The following is an 18,795-nucleotide window of genomic DNA, read 5'->3' on the forward strand; positions in this document are numbered from 1 at the left end:
GAGATCTGCTGTGCAGCAGTGGATGACTAATAGAGATTTTATCCTCATTTTAGAAAAGTATACAATCTATAGGCAATATGTACATGCTTGTCATGGAAACCTCAGTGTAGAACTACGTAGAGTAAAAAAAATGGAAGTCCTTCACTCTGTGTCCTCCTTATTCCATTATCCTCCCAAGAGGTAATAGTCATCAACAATTTGGTGTTTATCACTCTACGGTAGACACATACATTCCCACATGTATAATTAAAACTTACACATTGACTTACACTAGATGTACTGTTCTGAGACTTGTTCTTTTATTACTTAGCTGTGTCTTAAACCTGTGTCATCTTTTTAATTGCAGATAATAGCCCATAGTGTGGACTTACTGTAATTGAACTTGTGTATGTTGCTCAGCTCTTACCTGTTGTACAGAATGCCTTCATAGAGTGTTAACATCCTGTTACATATACCACTATGTCCCTGCATGTGTTCTGGGCCATTATTGATTTCCAGAAAATGAATTGCTATTTCAGTAGCTTGGCACATTAACAAATTTAATAGATGAGCTGTTAGTGGGATTATTGGTAGGTTCAACATCTTGTGCAGTGGTAGCAAATCTATATGGGCTAGTTGGAAGGGTCTCTAAGATATAGGAAGTCAAAAGAAGTACATAAAAATATAGTAAGCTTCTATTTGTGTGTGTATGTATATTTTAAAGAGGACATGTGGGTACCTATGTGTATATGTGCATGGAAGATTTCTGGGTGGCATGTACAAAACTGTTTTACCTTTAGGGAGTGAGACTACTCTGGAAGAAAAGTTAAAGACTTTTTTTTTTGTACATGTGTCTGTTGTTATTAATAATCACATACTCATTTTTTGATCTTTAACAGTCAATTTACCCTCCAAAATACCATCTTGGTTGGGCATTCTCATAGAGTTAATTTTAGTGATGCACATGAATACTTTTACTATATATACAAATACACAGATTTAAATGTAAGAATGAAATTTTTCTAATAAATATCTAAATATTTATGTATATCACCTGTATTTCTAATCTGTTAAAACAGAAATCACGTGGTACAAATTGTACCATGATGGTGCACCTGCTGTGTGCTAGATGCCATTCAGGGAGCTTTTATATGTTATCTGACTACATCTTCTCTACAATTGCGTGAGGCTGACATGATGACTCTATATGTTTCTAGACAGGTAGCAGCTTTGGAAAGGTCAAGCACCTTTCCCAGTGGTGGATCCAGGTCTTGATGATTTCAGACCCCATGTTTGTCCTGCATGCCATGTAGGCATGAGTACTCTATGTAGCAAGTAGGGAAATTTCACTTTAGTCCATTTCTTTCCCCACTTGAGCTACATCAGCAATCCTGAGCGATGGTGCCTTTGTTCTTGGTTGTTTCCAGGTTGAGTTGAAATGAGGCAGTTTGCCTTTGTTCACATCTTACTTCTGACACTTGGCAACCGTGTGTCCTCAGGCAAGTTAGTTATTTCTCTAAAGCCCAGTTTCGTCTTTTGTAAAATGGCACTAGAGAGTCTTTGTCATGGCACCTGTGAAAGTGTTAGCTGCTGCTACCGCTGTCCATCATCACTGGTGCGGCGAGGGTTGTTTTAACCATTCACACAGGGGCTTGCATGCCTGCTTGGTTAGGTTGTTTGTCCGGTCTTCTGCTCTCTAATTATGTAATTATATAATCCTTCCAAAGGGCATGATCTTAAAATCCACTGGTCATTAATGATTTTGAGTTACTAAAAATCTTTTTGTGTTTCTGAGAAAAATAAATAAATGACTAAGCAAAAAGGTTTGACTATAAGTATGAATCCTGCACACTCTCAGAGTAAAGAGTGGTAATAGTATTTTAGAAGAGACTTTGAAGGACTCTTTGTTTAGATAATTCAACAAATCTCTTTTTCCAAAATAGACAAAATACAGTGTGGATGGCTTTTTTTTTTTTTTTTTTTGCATTTTGCCACCTTATGTATTAGAAGCTGCCTAAGGAGTATTTAGACTTCAGTTCATGTCATCTCTCTGTTTTCTTTTCATGCCTTTTCCCAAAGACAGACACAAACTAATACCATATTTTTGTTCCATAAGACGCACTCCCCCCCCCCCCAAAGTGGAGGGGAAAATGCCTATGCACCTTATGGAGCGAAAAATATGGTATTTTATTAAATATTTTAACACGCCATTTGGCTCAGAATATTTTTTTTCTTATTTTCCTCCTTAAAACCCTAGGTATGTCTTATGATCAGGTGCGTCCTATGGAGCGAAAAATATGGTAGGTTGTATTCTTGTCTTAAAATTTTGTGAAAAATGTTTTGAAGCTTCTTTTTAATGGCTTGTAATTATTTCTGTGACTTTTTAGTCCAATATGATGTGGTCTGGTCGCTTATCACCACAGTGCAGTTAGGTTCTGGGATAGGGAAAGATGAAAAAGAAACATTTAATACCACTTATTTATGTATTTATTTTAATGACTTTATTGGAGTGACATTGGTTAGTAGTCACATAGGTTTCAGTAGTCCAGGTCTATAATGCACCATCTATCTGTACACTGCGTTGTGTTCACCCCCACGTCAAGTCTCCGTCCATCACCATTTATCCCCCTTTGCCCTCTTCTGCCACCCACCACCACCGGCCACTTGTTATTTTTACTTGAAACTAAGATTCATGAGTTAGGATACGGTGAAGAGGAGTAAAGTCGAGTCAACCCCGACCTTTAAACAGTGCTTTGCAGTGGAAGAAACATATTAATTCTGCTTATTATAGAGGACATTGTTGATGAAAAAAGAAGGAATTAGTTTGGATTTATTTAGATACCTTTTTATAAAGAGATACCATCCAGATGACTTAAAAATTCTAGGAGTATGCAACAGAGTTATTATTATTTTTCTATATTACTTTTATCATATTAGATATAGGTTAACTTTATATAAATTAAAATTTTATATTTTAATTTATGTTGTGGCCTCCAAATAATAAATGTGTTCATACCTATAAGAAAGGATTTGGAGAATATCCTATTTTATTATTTTATTTTTTTTAATTATTCTATTTTAAATGATTATCGAGGACTATCATTTTTGTATCTTGCTTTAATGAGATCTTTCCATGGGTTATTTGATGCCAGATTTTAGTTTGAAATGAGGAGTCAATTATAGTCCTACCCTTATGGAAAATATGATTTGCTTTACAATGATCTCTTTATATTGTGGTTTTCCAGGAATGAATAATGGCAAGAAGCTAGGACTATATGTCCTTAAAAAATGTCTCCCAGTATAGCTAGTGTTTCCTTTCTTGTGCAGTTTAATAACATGGCCAGCAGATGGTGCCCAAGTATAATGAAAAGGTGCTTGTGATTATGTTGATTTATGTGAAAAAACATTTTCACTTTAAAAATATTGATTTCAATTTTAGTCGGGATACTCAAAAAACCACAATAGGATATTTCGACCTTGTTAAATTCCATTTTTATGTATAAATAACACTTAACAGTATAAATAGCTCCTGCTCATAATTTGTCAGGAAGAATTTATGGGGGAGTTGATCAATACCTTTCCTTCCTAGGGATTCTTTATGGACATTGGCTTAAATTAATATGGTTAGGATTATACATTGGAAAATTTTCTTAAGTATTATTCACAAAAGGTACATTCGTTTTATTTAAGAATAGCCCTGTTGTTTGGGCAAAGACATTCATTCCACAGCAGCACGGTCCAATAGAACTTCCAGCGACGGTGGGAATGTTCTATAGTGCTGTCTAATACAGTCACCACTATTCACATATGACTCTTGAGTATCTGAAATGTGGCTAGTGTGACTTAGAAACTTAATTAATTAATTATTTTATTCAATTTATTGAGGTGACAGTGGTTATATAGGTTTAAAGTGTACATATCTATGACACATCATCTTTAGATTGCGTTGTGTTCACCACCCAGTCATTTCTCCTTTCGTCACCATATATTTGACGCCCTTTCTCTCTTTTTCCTCACTAAAACTTAATTAATTTAAATAGCTCTAGGTCCCTGGTCAGCAAACTGCAGCTGGCGAGCCACATGTGGCTCTTTGGCCCCTTGAGTGTGGCTCTTCCACAAAATACATCATGCGGGTGCTACCTCGATAAGGAATGTACCTGCCTATATAGTTTAAGTTTAAAAAATTTGGCTCTCAAAAGGAATTTTAATCGTTGTACTGTTGATATTTGGCTCTGTTGAATAATGAGTTTGCCGACCACTGCCCTAGGTGATCAGTGGCTCCCTTACTGGACTTAGAGCTCTAGACATGGGTCTTCTGATGGGCCATTGCAAAACCTGACCTGCTAGATGAGGAGCTGCTGGCTAGGTGGGGAAGTGGAGCGGGGATAGGGACTAGGAGTTGGGTATTGGTGCACATAAACTGCTTCTGCCCCCGGGGACACCTTTGTTCTGTGTTGATGTGCAATATGTGGTTATCTCCCTCTTCAATGATGATCACTTGTGGTCAACTTCTAGTTGCTCCTCTATTGGTCAGTCTCCAGTTTCAGAGGAGCTCTACCTAACAAGTCTTTAAAAAAAAAAAGATAAAACTTAATCATTTATTTTATATTAAGAAAAATAATCATTTTTATAATTTTGTTTGTGTAGAACACTTAGTATGGAATTTGATATTTTTGATATAATGGATACCTATTAGGTAGACACTTAACCTTGAGCTGTAGAAATAACACTGCTATGTAAATGAGGAATGGAAACTGTTTCTTAGGGTAACAATAAAACAATTTACACTCATAAAAGCACTTAACTACTCATTAATTTTCAATGTTAAATGCTAATTATTGTTCCTTTTTTGAGTTTTCTATTTTATTTTTTATGTTTTTTTCTTTTTATTGAATTTACTGTGGTGATACTGGTTAACAAAATTATACAGATTTCATGTGCATGATTCTACAACACATCATCTGTACACTGTACAAGGCAAGGCCAAGTGGAAAAAACTTGTAACTGAGATGGAATCACTTTGAAAATAATGGCCTTGCATTTCTTTTTGGCTTTTTTTCACTCAGTGAGTCATATTTTTGATAAACTTGCTCACTTTTTCTTGTAAAAACAGTTTTAATGAGTGGGATTTTGTAATAGCATCTTTTTATTTCACAAGCAATTTTCTTTTTGTGAATTCATAATACAGAACAGTTTTGATTGTCCTAATAAACAAAAAAGGATAACAGCTCATAAGTGTATTGTAAAACTTAATTTTAAGGGAGTTAAAATACTTTCTGAGTGTCATACTGTTAAACCAGAGGTAAATTAATAAATGTTGATTTAAATGTGTGACTTTTGAGGGTGTTTTTTATTTTAATTTTTATAATCAAATTTGTTATTTTAAAGGAAGAAATGGGAAAAATATGAAGCCCTAAAATGTTTCTGAATCTCTGGTCATTTTTTAGTTTTGTCAAGCTCATCTTTTTTTCATTTAGTTTTTTTCTTTTTATTCCTAATAAAGTTCCCTTTGAAAAATTAAAATAAATTATGTTGTGGATCATTGGGAGTTACTTTCATTTTCTTATTTTCAGTATTATTTGACACTTTCCTGTGTTGTTCTTTATTGCTATTTATTTTTATTTTCCACACATATTTCTGCAGATGGCATATTACCTGCTTTTCAGATGAATGCAAAGACATGAAATAGAAAGTTAGCTCTCATTTTAATTTTTTGATAATTTCTAATGCAGTTGTATTATTCAAAATGTTTTATACCTGTGAAACATAGTATACATGTAAAATGTGTATGAAAGTTCACAGATACAGTTTAAAGAACAATTATAAACATCATTTCCTTTTAACACAGCCAAGAAAAAGCATATTACAATATTCTAGGAGCCTTTGGTGTCCTTACCCTGTTGTCTCTACTTCCCTTCTCCTGAGAGGACCACTGTCTTGTATTTTGTGTTGATCACTTTTTGTTTTTTGGGTGTTTTTAAACTTTATATAAATTAAATGATACCATATATGTTATTTTGATACTTCTTTCATATTTTTCAGATTTATACATGTTAATGGATGTAGGTGTAGTTTTTTCTTTGTTTTGTCATAAACTTTTAAAATCAGTGTACAATATGTTTACATTAAGACATTCAAATCTTAGGTGTAAAGCTTGAAAATGTAGGGGAAATGCTATATGACAATGCATTTGGTAGTTTATTGGCTATGACACCAAAAGCACACATAACAAAATAAAAGATAGATAAACTGGACTACATCAAAATGAAAAGCTTTTATTCATCAAATAACAGTCAGCAGAGTGAAAAGGCAACCCATGAAACGGGAGGAAATATTTGCAAAGCATGTCTGTGCAAAAAGGTTGCTAGCCAGAACATATAAAGAGTTCTACAACTCAACAGCAAAACTAACAACCCAATTGATAAATGGACACAGGACTTGAATAGACATTTCTCTAAAGAAGATTCGCAAATAACCTATAAGCACATGAAAAGGTGCTAAAAAACAACACTGCTCATTCTGGAAATGCAAATCAAAACCATAATGAGATACCACCTGTTAGAATGGCAACTTTTAAAACAAAAGGACAAAGACTTGACTTTGAAGAGGGGTGAACACACAATTTTGTGTACAGAGATATGTTGTAGAATTGGGTACCTGAAACCTGTATAATTATGTGAACCAATGTCACCCCAGTAAATCCAATTAAAAAATAAACTCTTAACCTAAACAAATAAATAAACACCTAGAAAATGTGTTGGCAAGGATGTGGAGAAACTGGAACCCTTGTGCACTGTTGGTGGGAATGTAAAATGCCATAGCTACCATGAAAAATAGTCCCTCAAAAAAATTAAAAATAGAGTTACTGTATGATCTAGCTGTTCCACTTCTGGGTATGTATCCAAAAAAATTGGGAACAAATACTAGAACAGATATGTGTACACCCCTGTTCTAACATTTTTCATAATGGCCAAAAGGTGAAATCATCCCAAATGTCCATCAATGGAGAATAGATAAACAAAACACACTGTGTTACATACATGCAATGGAATATTATTGAGCCTTAAAAAGGGAGGACATTCTGACACATGTACAGCATGGATGAACCTTGAAGATACTGTGCTAAGGAAAATGAGCCAGTCACAAAAAGAGAAATACTGTAATACTGCACTTACATGAGGTGCCTAGAGTAGTCAAATCCATAGAAAGTAGAATGGTGGTTGCCAAGGGCTGGAGGCTAAGGGAAATTAATTGTTAAAAGGGTACAAAGGTTTAGTTTAAGAAGATGGAAAAGTTCTAGAAATGAATGGCGGTGATGATTACACAACAATATGAATGTACTTAAAACCACTGAACTGTCTATTAAAAATAGTTAAGGTGGTAAGTTTTATTTATGTTAGGTGTATTTTGTCACAACTAAAACAAGAGAAAGAAAGCACAAATTAGCAATATCAGGAATGAATGAAAGAGGAGGCCCCATACAGCTCCTGCAGATGTTAAGAATATAAGAAAATATGTATAAATGACTTTATACCAGTGAAAACTTTGAAATTGACATGTTTCAAAAGTCAACAAAAATTGATACTGACTCAAGAAAAAATGGGAACTCTTAGTGGCCCTATATCAAAGAAATTTAATTTATAATTAACCACCTCACCAATAAATCTCTAAGCTCAGATGACTTTCTTGGTGAATTTATCAGGCTTGTATGGAAGAACATTTTATCATCCCACATGACTTTTTTCCAAGAAATAGAGAAAGAGGGAATGCTTCCCAACTCATTTTAAGTCAGTATTTTTTTGTTTGTTTCCAGAAGAAGACAGAGACATTACAAGAACACAAAACTATGTACCAATATTTCCTCATGTACATAGACTTAAAAATTTGTAATTAGCATATTGTATCCAGAAAATATAAAAAGCTTATTATATCATGACTAGATAGCCTTAGCCCAGGAGTAAGAATTTGAAAATCTATTTTATTATATAAATAAGAAAAATAATACAGTCATCTCAATAGATGCAGAAAAAAATATTTCACAAAATGCAACATCCAGCCCTGGCTGGTTGACTCAATGGTAGAACGTTGGCCTGGCGTGTGGATGTCCTGGGTTTGATTCCTGGTCAGGACACATAGGAGAAGTGCCCATCTGCTTCTCCACCCCTCCTCCCTCTTGTCTTTCTCTCTCTCTCCCTCCCTCCCTCCTGCAGCCATAGCTTGATTGGAGCAGATTGGCCCCAGGCCCTGAGGATGGCTCCATGGCCCCTGCCTCAGGTGCTAAGAAGAGATTGGTTGCTGAGGAAAAGAGAGCAGTGCCCCTTAGTGGGCTTGCCAGGTGGATCTCGGTTGGGACACATATGGGGGTCTGTCTCTGCCTCTTCTCCTCTCAATGAATAAAAAAAAATTTCAACACATTCACTTTGATAGAAGCTCTCAGCAAGTTATGAATAGACAGGAATGTCCTCAGCCTGATCTCAGTTATTCTTAAAAAACAAAGCAATTATAAAAAAAGAGAAAGAGGTTCTGATTTGTAGAATTAAAGCTTCAGTAATAAAAGTAGCAGCATTGGTGAAAGGATTGATAGATTCATGAAATAGAATGGGGAGTCTAGAAATAGGTTTCCATTGATTTTTCACAAAGATGGCAATGGGATTAAATGAAGAAAGGTAGATCTTTTCATCAAATTAATGTTGGAACAACTGAACATCCACATGGGAAAAAACTGAAGTGGGTTACAGACCTAAATGAAAATGCTAAGAACTATACAACTTCTAGAAGAAAACAGAAAAATCTTTGTGACCTTGGGTAGGCAAAAGTTTCTAAAATAGGATATTAAAAAAAAAAAGAAAAAATATAACATGAACTATGAAAGTTAAAACTTTTTGTTTCAAAGACACTATTTGGGAAAATTACTAGGTAAGGCACAGAATGGGAGAAGATACTCTAAATACATATCTGACAAAGGACTTGTGTCTAGAATAAGTGGAGAACTCTCGCAACTCAAGAAAATGTAGATAACTCAATAGGCAAAAGATTTTACAGAAACTTCACTAAAGCAAATATATAAATGGCTAATATACACACATGAAAAGATTATCAACATTATTCTTCATTAGGGAAATGCAATTATAAAGCTTCATGAGATACCACTACACACCCATTAAAATGGCTAAAATGATAAAGACTGAGAATACCAATAGGGTTATGCTCTGATGAAACTGAAAGTCTCCGACGGTGTTGATGGGAACAGAAAATGGCACAACCACTCTGGAAAACAGTTTGCAAATTTCTTATAAAACTTTAAGATAACTTACTGTATGACTCACAATTCTATTCCTAGGTGTTGAGTCAAGAGAAATGAAAATGCATGTCCACATAAATATTGGAATGTTGATAGAAGCTTTGTTCATAATAGCACAAATGTGGTGACAATCTAAATGACCATCAGCACATGAATAAAAAAGCAAATTATGGTTCATTCATATAATAGGATTTGACAAGCAATAAATGAAATGAACTTTTGATATGTGCAACACCATGGCTGAATCTCAAAAACATTTCCTCAGACAGCCAGACAAATATGTACATACTCTTTGATTCCATACATTTGAGAGTCCAAAAAATCAAGTTGTCTGGGTTTACAGAAATTAGTAGATTGATTTCAGAGGAGCTCAACAGAACTTTGGGGTGTGATTGAAAGGAATCTCCTTGTAATGGTTATACTACTTTATACATTTGTGAGAACTCATCAAACTCTACGTTTTAAGTGGGTAAGATTTTTATTGTCATAAGTTATGTATCAGTAAACATAATAAAAATAATATCCAAATGTGGTCGAGGCTTCTTTGGTGTGGCTTCTCCCAGTCTAAACACTTATGAGCTAAAGGGGTAACTTGTTTCCCCTGTCCCCCCAATCCACCCACATGGCCAGCGCAGTGCAGAGAGAGGAACTGGAGAACTTCCATTCAAAAACTGAAGGGAACGCACATAGCAGTGACAATTCTATAGCAATTTTGACATCTAGCCAGGCATCTAATCTGTTGCCTGTTTCTTGGTTAGGGCTTAGTGCTGCTTCCTGGGAGTGTTCTTCATGGCTCTGGACTTTCCCCTCAATTATATTTCTTTTATCATAAGCAATGATTTAAGTCCAGTAGTTTTCTTAGCCTGCTTCCCGTTTGTAGAAATTTAGGGACTCAAAGCACCTCTTTTCATTTTGAATTCTCTGCCCCTTTCACATCAAGCTAGTCTGGTTCCTTGTTTTTGCGCTGTGATTGGGTTCTTTGCCTTTCTGTGGCATGTAGCTTCTTATAAAGCTGTAGCTTTCAGAAATGACCATTGCACTGGTTTTCAGCTTCCTGTCAAGAGCAAGGAACTCCATCCCTGCCTCTGGTTGGTTTCTTTGTGAGTTTGACTTTATTTCTTTGACAAAATTTGTGTGTGTGTGTGTGTGTGTGTGTGTGTGTGTGTGTGACAGAGACAGAGAGAGGGACAGATAGGGACAGACAGGAAGGGGGAGAGATGAGAAGCATCAATTCTTCACTGTGGCACCTTAGTTGTTTGTTCATTGATTGCTTTCTCATATGTGCCTTGACCAGGGGCTACATCAGACCAAGTAACCCCTAGCTCAAGCCAGAGACCTTGGGCTCAAGCTGGTGAGCTTTGCTCAAACTAGATGAACCCACACTCAAGCTGGTGACCTCGAGGTTTCAAACCTGGGTCCTCCACATTCCAGTCTGATGCTCTATCCACTGCGCCACCACCTGGTCAGGCGACTTTATTTCTTGACTTGGAGGACTTCCTAGTTCCTCCACTTCTCTCTAGAGTTACACTTCCGGGTTTCTCTAGTTTCTGGAACCAGAGCCTGGCAGACCTGTTTCCACCCTTTTCGTGGCATTGCATTTTTGGTCTAGCTAAAAATGGTGTCATGTCTTGTTTCTAGGCTCTTCTCTGATTCAGTCTTAACTGCCATTGTCACTGCTCTATCTTTAGTTCTTATTTCCCAAGTTTCTATTTTGTTTACTCCTTCTGGAATTCATATTATTTTGATGTTGGAATTTTGAATCTATCTTCCTTCCTTATCTTGCATTTTCACTTATTATATTCATCTCTTTATTTTTTCCTTTGTGTTCTTAGACTATTTCTTGAACTAGTTTTCTAATTTACTGATTTGATTTTATGCTGTATTTAACCAGCTATTCCTTCTTCCATTATGGTTCTAAAATTTGGCAATCTTGTTTTTTATTTGTAGCATATTTTATGATCACAGATTGTTCATTCCTCTTTAACTTCAAAATGTTCACTTGAATCACATTACGAGCCCAAATTAAAAATACATTTTAGAAGTTTCTCCCTTTTTAAAGATATGTTGCTTTTTTTGCAGGAGAACATTTGATTGGTCTTTCTTTAGGCTTTTAAATCTTACATATGTCATTGCTTATCTCTTTATAGGGACAAGTCTGTGTTTCTCTAGTATTTGAAATCAACAGAAGTGCTAAGAGAATATTTCTGGATTTTTGTTGAAATATTTTAGCATTAGGAAAAAGCAAAAGGGCAAAATGTATTATAGTTTTGCTCTTTAAGAGAAGTAAAAAGGCATTTGCATGTTGGGCATCTTGCAACATGCTGAAGCCTTCTTTCTGTGTTAGTTTTGGCACTCTGAAATTAATCAAGCCATGGTCCCTCTTTGCTCATTGGCACAAGTCCCATAATCATGAGCTTACTGTAGTCACGTCTCCTTTGCTAATTGTAGGCTGTCTTTATGAGCACCACCACTTGCTAGTCTGTGTGGCAGGCAGCACCTGTTATCCGTCATGCGGGGACTTACTGGGCCGAGCTTTGCCCTCTGCCCTCTGTCTCACTGTTCACCTTGACCTGCAGCCCTATCACTGCGATTTTGAGCTGTCTTTATACCTTCTTAGAGTCTCAGTTAATTGTGTTATCAGCTGAGACGGTCTCGGTGGCAAGAAATGAAGTCTCTATGCCTAATGTCCTCGGTTTCTTGTGCCAGACAGATTTTAGCAATGATACTGACATCTCTCTTTCATTGGTTCAGCTGCCTTTACCTGAAGCTGGCCTCAGGGATGCCTCTGCTTTACTTAGCAGGCACTGGAATGTGTTCTGGGGAAAATACAATGCATTTAGTTTTGGCCTTGTTGAATTGGAGGTAGGGCTATTCAACTTGTATTTGCAATGGTGTTGGAGGCCAAGAGAGCAATTTGGGCAGGAGATGTGGATTTGGTAATCAAAGCTTCCTCTTATTTGAAAAACAAAAAGAATATTGAATTGTCCAGAGAAAGCATGTAAAAAGGAAATAGGTAAGATTAGACACAGAACCCTAGGATTTTAGCATATGTGGATTGGGTAGAGAAAGAAAAGCTAGTGAAGGTTACTTGGAAGGGGATTTCTCAAGGAGAGAACCAGGGAAGAATGGCTCTATGGAGCTGATGAATGTGACATCTTTAAGACACTGTCCCTAAAGGTTTGGTGAGGTCAGCCAGGGAGGGTAAAACAGATTATGGCTCATTTGCTTGAGCAGCTAGCTGATCATTGATGATTTGACTTATAGCACTTTCAGGAGGAGTGGAAGTCAGATTGTAGTTGATTGAAAAGTATATGGCAGGTTAGAACATGGATCCAAGAGCTTATTTTGAAAATATTTTTGGAAGGGAAAGGGGTTGATTGGGACAGAGGACAGCAACAAGTGTGTTCAGAGGGTGTGCTGCTTTATGTGTGGACCCTGTGTGATAGACTGATAAATTTTTCAGTCCTTTTTTTATTAATTAATATCTTCTATGAGAAGAATTACTTTTAATATTTAAGCGTTTTTCAATTTTTAAGTATAGCTCTTTTTATGATTGTTTAATCTATTCTTAAAGAAGAATAGGCCATTGCTTAATAGGATGTATCAGGTTGCCTCTTCCCACATACTGTTTTAAATGCTTTTGTCAGCTCTAGCACATTGGCTGGTGAGGTTATTCTCAAAATACTGCTTTATTTAATTTTCTCATTTGTTTTTAAGTATCTTGCTATCTGGGATATTGAGTAGGATATAAAAAGCCAATAGCTCTTTAAAAAATAGCTTTCTCAGACATTCCTGATTACTTAGTAAATAGTCTAAAGAATGTTGTTCTATTCGAGTTACTACCAAAAAAGATAATCTTGTCTTTTTTGAATTACTATTTCATCATTTGGGAAGCTCACTGTTTGTGAAGGAAATCCTGGTAATGGCTTGTAGTTGCAAGTTGGTGACTTTAATTCATTATACAGTGGTCAGTTAACATTTCATGTGTATTGAAGCAGCTGTTCGGAGCATAAATATTTGTAATCATCGAACTTTCATTGAAGTAATGTGAATAAAAGTATAAGAGAGACTCAAGGATAAGGTAGGATATTGAAAATAGTTCTTTTATATTGAAGAACAATCTCCTTGTTCAAGTTCATTTGGAAGCTTAAACTGTTTTCTTACTCATGTTGTAGTTATCACATTTTACCTGAATCAACATGGTGCATTTTTAAAATTGAAGACTGATTTATCTGTGGTTTCTGACAGGATTTCAGATTAATTTAGACTTTCAGCAACATGAAAGTTTTGTTATTTTATGTATTTTAAGGCTTCATCTTGATGTGGAACACGAATCTAACAAAACTTGCTAACCTTTTAAAAACAATTTTTTTCTCTGAGAATATGTACTTTATTATTATTTTTTCTTCCTATGCTTAGGGGTAAGGGGAAAGGAAGACAAAAATTTAAATACATGTAGATTATTATAGTCCCATTTAAAAATAACATTTGTTTGTAAGCAAGTAAGTGGCATTTAGGTGATATTTTCTTTATCATTTAATCTAAATGAAATAAAATGTGAGAAATACAAGTTATTATTTAGATTTTTTCTTTGCTACTGAAACATCATTCTTAATATAAATAATCATTCCCCCCCCTAAATAAAGTTGGTAATCCTAGACTTGAAAACCTCTGTGTCCTCTGACACTTCAAATTCTGATTGTCACTGTTTTGGTCTGTTAGTAGGGAACTGTCCACTGCGAAGATCCAAGCCAGATCTCATTCTGTGAGTCCAACCTATGGAGAAGATGGACAAAATGCTAACCCAGAGAGTTGTGTAAGATCAGATTCTACTTTTGCTTGTTTGTTGCTTTAAAAGAAGGCCACACATTTTTAGTTTCATATTGTCGAGGTTGCCGTGATTACTTACAAACAGTGAATAAAGTCCAAAAATTTTGGTGATCATCCCGATGTCAAAGAAGTGGTATATTTGCTTTATTCTACACTGTTCCTTCTGCTGTCTCAATGATGCAAAGACATCATGTTAATCAGTTTATGGTTTTTCTTGTGCATCGAAGTGTAACTTTGGAAAGCTTGGTCTTTGAGTTATTTTTTTTCCTCCGTTTTGCTTTTATTCAGTGTATGTATAAAAATAAGACACCCAATTGTTGTAAACTTAAAAAATTGGGATTAATTTGTAGTGAAATAGGGGACACTGCCTTTCTGATGAAGTGAACTGTTTATATCTTGAACAATGAATACCTTTCTTGCGTCTAGCTATTTAACAGATTTGTTTTGAACAAGGCACCAATGAGCACACCAGGCAGCTTTGTGAAGAGAAGGACTTGGCCTGCCTAATAAGGTTGGGCTTGTGTAACTTGGGCTTGTCTTGGGTTGCAAGGTTTAGTTACAAGAAGATCATGAGTGATGCATGACTGCTTGAGTATATATTGCTCTAAACATAACTCCTTGCATTTTCTCCTGTGATACTTTGGAACTTTCAAAAATATTTTAATAGGGCTGGCTTAAGCTAAGCAGTTTTTCTGAGTCAAGTTCACTTGTTAAAAAATATTTTAATATAAAGGGGAGCACATTTTTTTTTTTTGTATTTTTCTGAAGTTAGAGGCAGAGAGGCAGTCAGACAGACTCCCGCATGTGCCAGTCTGGGATCCACCAGGCATGCCCACCAGAGGGCGATGCTCTGCCCATCTGGGGTGTTGCTCTGTTTCAGCCCGAGCCATTCTAGTGCCTGAGTCAGAGGCCATGGAGCCATCCTCAGCACCCAGGCCAACTTTGCTCCAATGGAGCCTTGGCTGCAGGAGGGGAAGAGAGAGAGAGAGAGAGAGGAAGGAGAGGGGGAAGGGTGGAGAAGCAGCTGGGCACTTCTCCTGTGTGCTCTGTCTGGGAATCAAACCCGGGACTTCCACATGCCACAGGCCAACGCTCTACCACTGAGCCAACCAGCCAGGGCCAAGGGGAGCACATTTTAAATATTTTTGTATTTTATATATTTTTTTATAATTGTATTTACTCAAACAAAGCAGGTACATTTTGCTTAAGACATTATTCACAAAAATAAAAAGGAGACCAACAGTAGAAGCAATAATGAATTTTAATATGTAACAAACAACATTTTATTCAACAGAAATGTGGAGTCTCAATAAAATATAAAGAACATTGTAGTGTATTTTTAGCAGATGATTTAAATGACCATAGGTAAATAGATTTATTCATTAGTAATGTGATTTTTCTAAAAGCATGAAAATGCTGTACCAACAAGTTGAAGTTCAACACTTGAATTTCTGTGGAATATACTTTGTTTTACATGGATTTTCCTTTCAAAGTTTATAGAGTTTTCAGATCATTGTTCATTTCTGGCACAAATCTTAGGCTCTCCTCAATTAATTATAATTTCAATTTGTCTTGATAAATGTGTAATTTAATAAGTTATAGGAGATGTGAAAAAATATGGAATTTTAATTTTTTAATTATTTTTTTATTTTTATTTATTCATTTTTATTAGAGAGAGAGGGGAGAGAGAGAGAGAGAGGGAGAGATAGAGAGAGAACAGGGGAAGGAGCAGGAAGCATCAACTCCCATATGTGCCTTGACCAGGCAAGCCCAGAGTTTTGAACCGGCGAACTCAGCATTCCAGGTCGAGGCTTTATCCACTGCGCCACCACAGGTCAGGCTGGAATTTTAATTTTTTTTAAAGTAAAGACTCACCATAATTGTGTTTTTGTGATGCAAATCCAAAGCTTATTTCTCTTTATATTTAGTGTATGAATGAGAATTAATTTAAGAACAAAGAGCTTCTTGGCCATCAGCACAAACTTTCCTGTTAACTAATTTTAACGAGAGTTAATAGTTCATCTTTTTGAGTGTTCCCCACCCCTCTTTAAAGCTGCTGTGGTACACCACAATTAAAACTTTTAGTAAAAAAACTTAAAGAGAAGAGTCTGGATTAATTTGTAAAATATTCTTTTGATGGCTTTTTTTTTTTTTTTAAATCTTGTTACTGTGTGAATATATTGTGAAGGCATCTTACCCCTAAGCAGCTATAATAAACAGTCATTCCTTAGAATTGAAAGCTAGCTCAATTGTCACATAATCCTTTCCTCTGAGGGCACTATGGCATTACTAAAAAAGCACACAAAATTCTCATTACTCTGAATGACGTATTTTTGTTCATTTTCCTCCCTCTTTCTCTCCTTCCCTCCTTCCCGTTTTCCTTCTCTCCCACTCTTCCCCCCCTTCCTTTTCTTTTTTATGTCTCCCCTCCTTCGTTCCCTCCTCCATTCCTCGTTCCTTTCTCTCTCTTGTATTTCAGGAAGCTCATTTGAAAAAATCTGCTGTTTCTTTGGATGACAGTGACATTGAAGCTCGCCTTAATAGTTGGAATCTTGGGGTAAAAAATGTATTTGTTTTATGTATGTATATTAATGTGGCAGAATCATATTGTGTTTGAAAAACTTCTCAATTAATTTAATTCTTTTCAGTGAACAGTACTGGATGTTAGACATTAAATACTGTGTTAGCACTGAGAAGGCCTTTAAGTACAGGAAAGAGAAAGAATATTCCAAAGAAGCATAAAATAGTTCCTGCTCTTGACAAACTGATTTCCTTTTTGGTTAAATAATAATTTAAGGTAGTATATGATAAAAATCCCAAAGTGAGTTGGAAAGACTTTAGATACTGAAGTGGAAGGGACGGGAGGGAGAAGTTAGAGAAGAAAGGGCAGCTGTGGGGAAGAAATCTCATGGAGCTGTCATGGATGAGCCGTCATTGTGGACAGCAGTTTTCGATGCAAAGGCAGGGAGTTTGAATATACTTGGCTAGGTGGAGAGGACGGGAACTAGAATTCAAGGCAGAAACTGGCATGAAGAAAGGGATGTTGTATAAGTGAACTGTCATGTGTGGATCTTTGGGGTTTGTGTAGGGGATTAGGGGCCAATGTTACCAAGCTGAATTGCATGGGGGCTTTTAAATTTTAGGCAGTAGTGAGCCCCAGAGGTTTATTTTTTCCCCTCCACATTCCTTTGCATATATGTTGTTTAAATGCTTTGAGGAAATGGAAAGGGGTAAAAACAATTTTTATTATACTTTGTTACTATAAAAATAATTTATAATTTGAATATTTGAAAAATAGGGAAAGTAAGAGGAATAAACTTTTAAAATCATAACACCCAGAGATGTAACATTTTGTTATATTTATATTTCCTTTTCACTGTGTGTATAAAATTAAAATGTAAACAAAATGGGTCATATTTAAGTACTATTTTATTATGTGCTATTTTAAACTTGGTTTAAGTTTTTAATAGTTCTGTAAACATGAATCTTAATGGTAGCACTAATTTTTCTTTTAGATAGATATTTCATAACTTGTTTAAGAATTTTGTTATTTTTGGACATTCAGTTTGCTCTCTGTTTGTTGCTAATATAAGGAATACTGTACTAAAATTCCTTAGAAGAGTCATTTCATACATTGTTTGTTTTCTTAGGTCCAGAAGGTGTATACCTGTTTATTTTCCAACTAGCAGTGTATGGGATTGTCTGTTTCTCACTTCTGCACTGACATTGGGGATTTTCATTTTATTTTTTATCTTAGTGAGAGGAAAGGAGGAGAGGCATAGAGAGACTCCCACATGTGTCCTGACCCGGATCCACCCAGCAAGCCCACTAATGGGCGATGCTCTGTCCATCTGGGGCCCTTGCTCCTTTGCAACCTGAGCCAATTTTTTTAGTGCCTGAGGCAGAGGCCATGAGCCATCCTTAGTGCCTGTGCCCAGCTTGCTCTAATCAAACCTTGGCTGCAGGAGCGGAGGAGAAGAGAGAAAGGGAGAGAGAAAGAAGCAAGAGGAGAAGGGGTGGGGAAGCAGATGAGCATTGCTTCTGTGTGCCTTGGCCGGGAATTGAACCCAAGACATCCATACACCAGGCTGATGCTCTACCACTGAGTCAACTGGCCAGGGCCAGTAATTTATTATTTTTAAAAAACCTAAACCCTTCCTACTAATGATGGACTTCAGTGAAAGCAATGCTTAGGGAAATGGACTTGGTGGCGTAATGAAGGCTATATTGAATGAGTGCAGAAATGGAGAAAGGGAACCAACCAGTCATCTTTTAGGTGTTTGTTAGAGTGATGTTTGTGAGGATGGAAAGGGTAGGAAGGAAACCCTTTTCAAAGAGAAAATGAATGCTTAATGACTGGCAGGCTGAAGAGAAGGGCCCCTAAAAGTCTGATTTTAGCAAATGGGAATATTGACTCTCCATCACTTATTTGATTGTCCAATGAGGGAAGCCACTTTAGGGGTTTACAAGTTTTAGATGGGTGGCGTTTGAAAGGATGGTACGATTAATTGAGGTGTTCAAAATCTGGAGCTTAATGAGACTCAAGGGCTGGAGTCATGTCATAGTCCCTCTGCTTGAGGTGGTGGTTGTGCTCAGACGCTGAGCATTGCAATTTTTAGCATGAGGAGGGCTGGATGGAGGGTGTAGAGTGAGGACACCTGACTTGTGCGATGGCCAGATGAAAA

General features: G+C 36.2%; 1 protein-coding gene across 3 annotated transcripts in view; it reads left to right on the forward strand.

The window, feature by feature from the left end:
* The window catches only part of CEP112 (centrosomal protein 112), a 423,550-nt gene that overhangs the window by 16,545 nt on the left and 388,210 nt on the right, over nt 1-18,795 (forward strand). For all 3 annotated transcript variants that reach the window (XM_066386628.1, XM_066386631.1, XM_066386629.1), the window contains exons 5-6: nt 14,003-14,096; nt 16,590-16,667. In XM_066386628.1, coding sequence (XP_066242725.1) covers nt 14,003-14,096; nt 16,590-16,667 — 172 coding nt within the window. The remainder of the gene's footprint in view (nt 1-14,002; nt 14,097-16,589; nt 16,668-18,795) is intronic.

The sequence above is a fragment of the Saccopteryx leptura genome, chromosome 5, assembly GCF_036850995.1.
Source record: "Saccopteryx leptura isolate mSacLep1 chromosome 5, mSacLep1_pri_phased_curated, whole genome shotgun sequence".
Taxonomy (NCBI): Eukaryota; Metazoa; Chordata; class Mammalia; order Chiroptera; family Emballonuridae; genus Saccopteryx; species Saccopteryx leptura.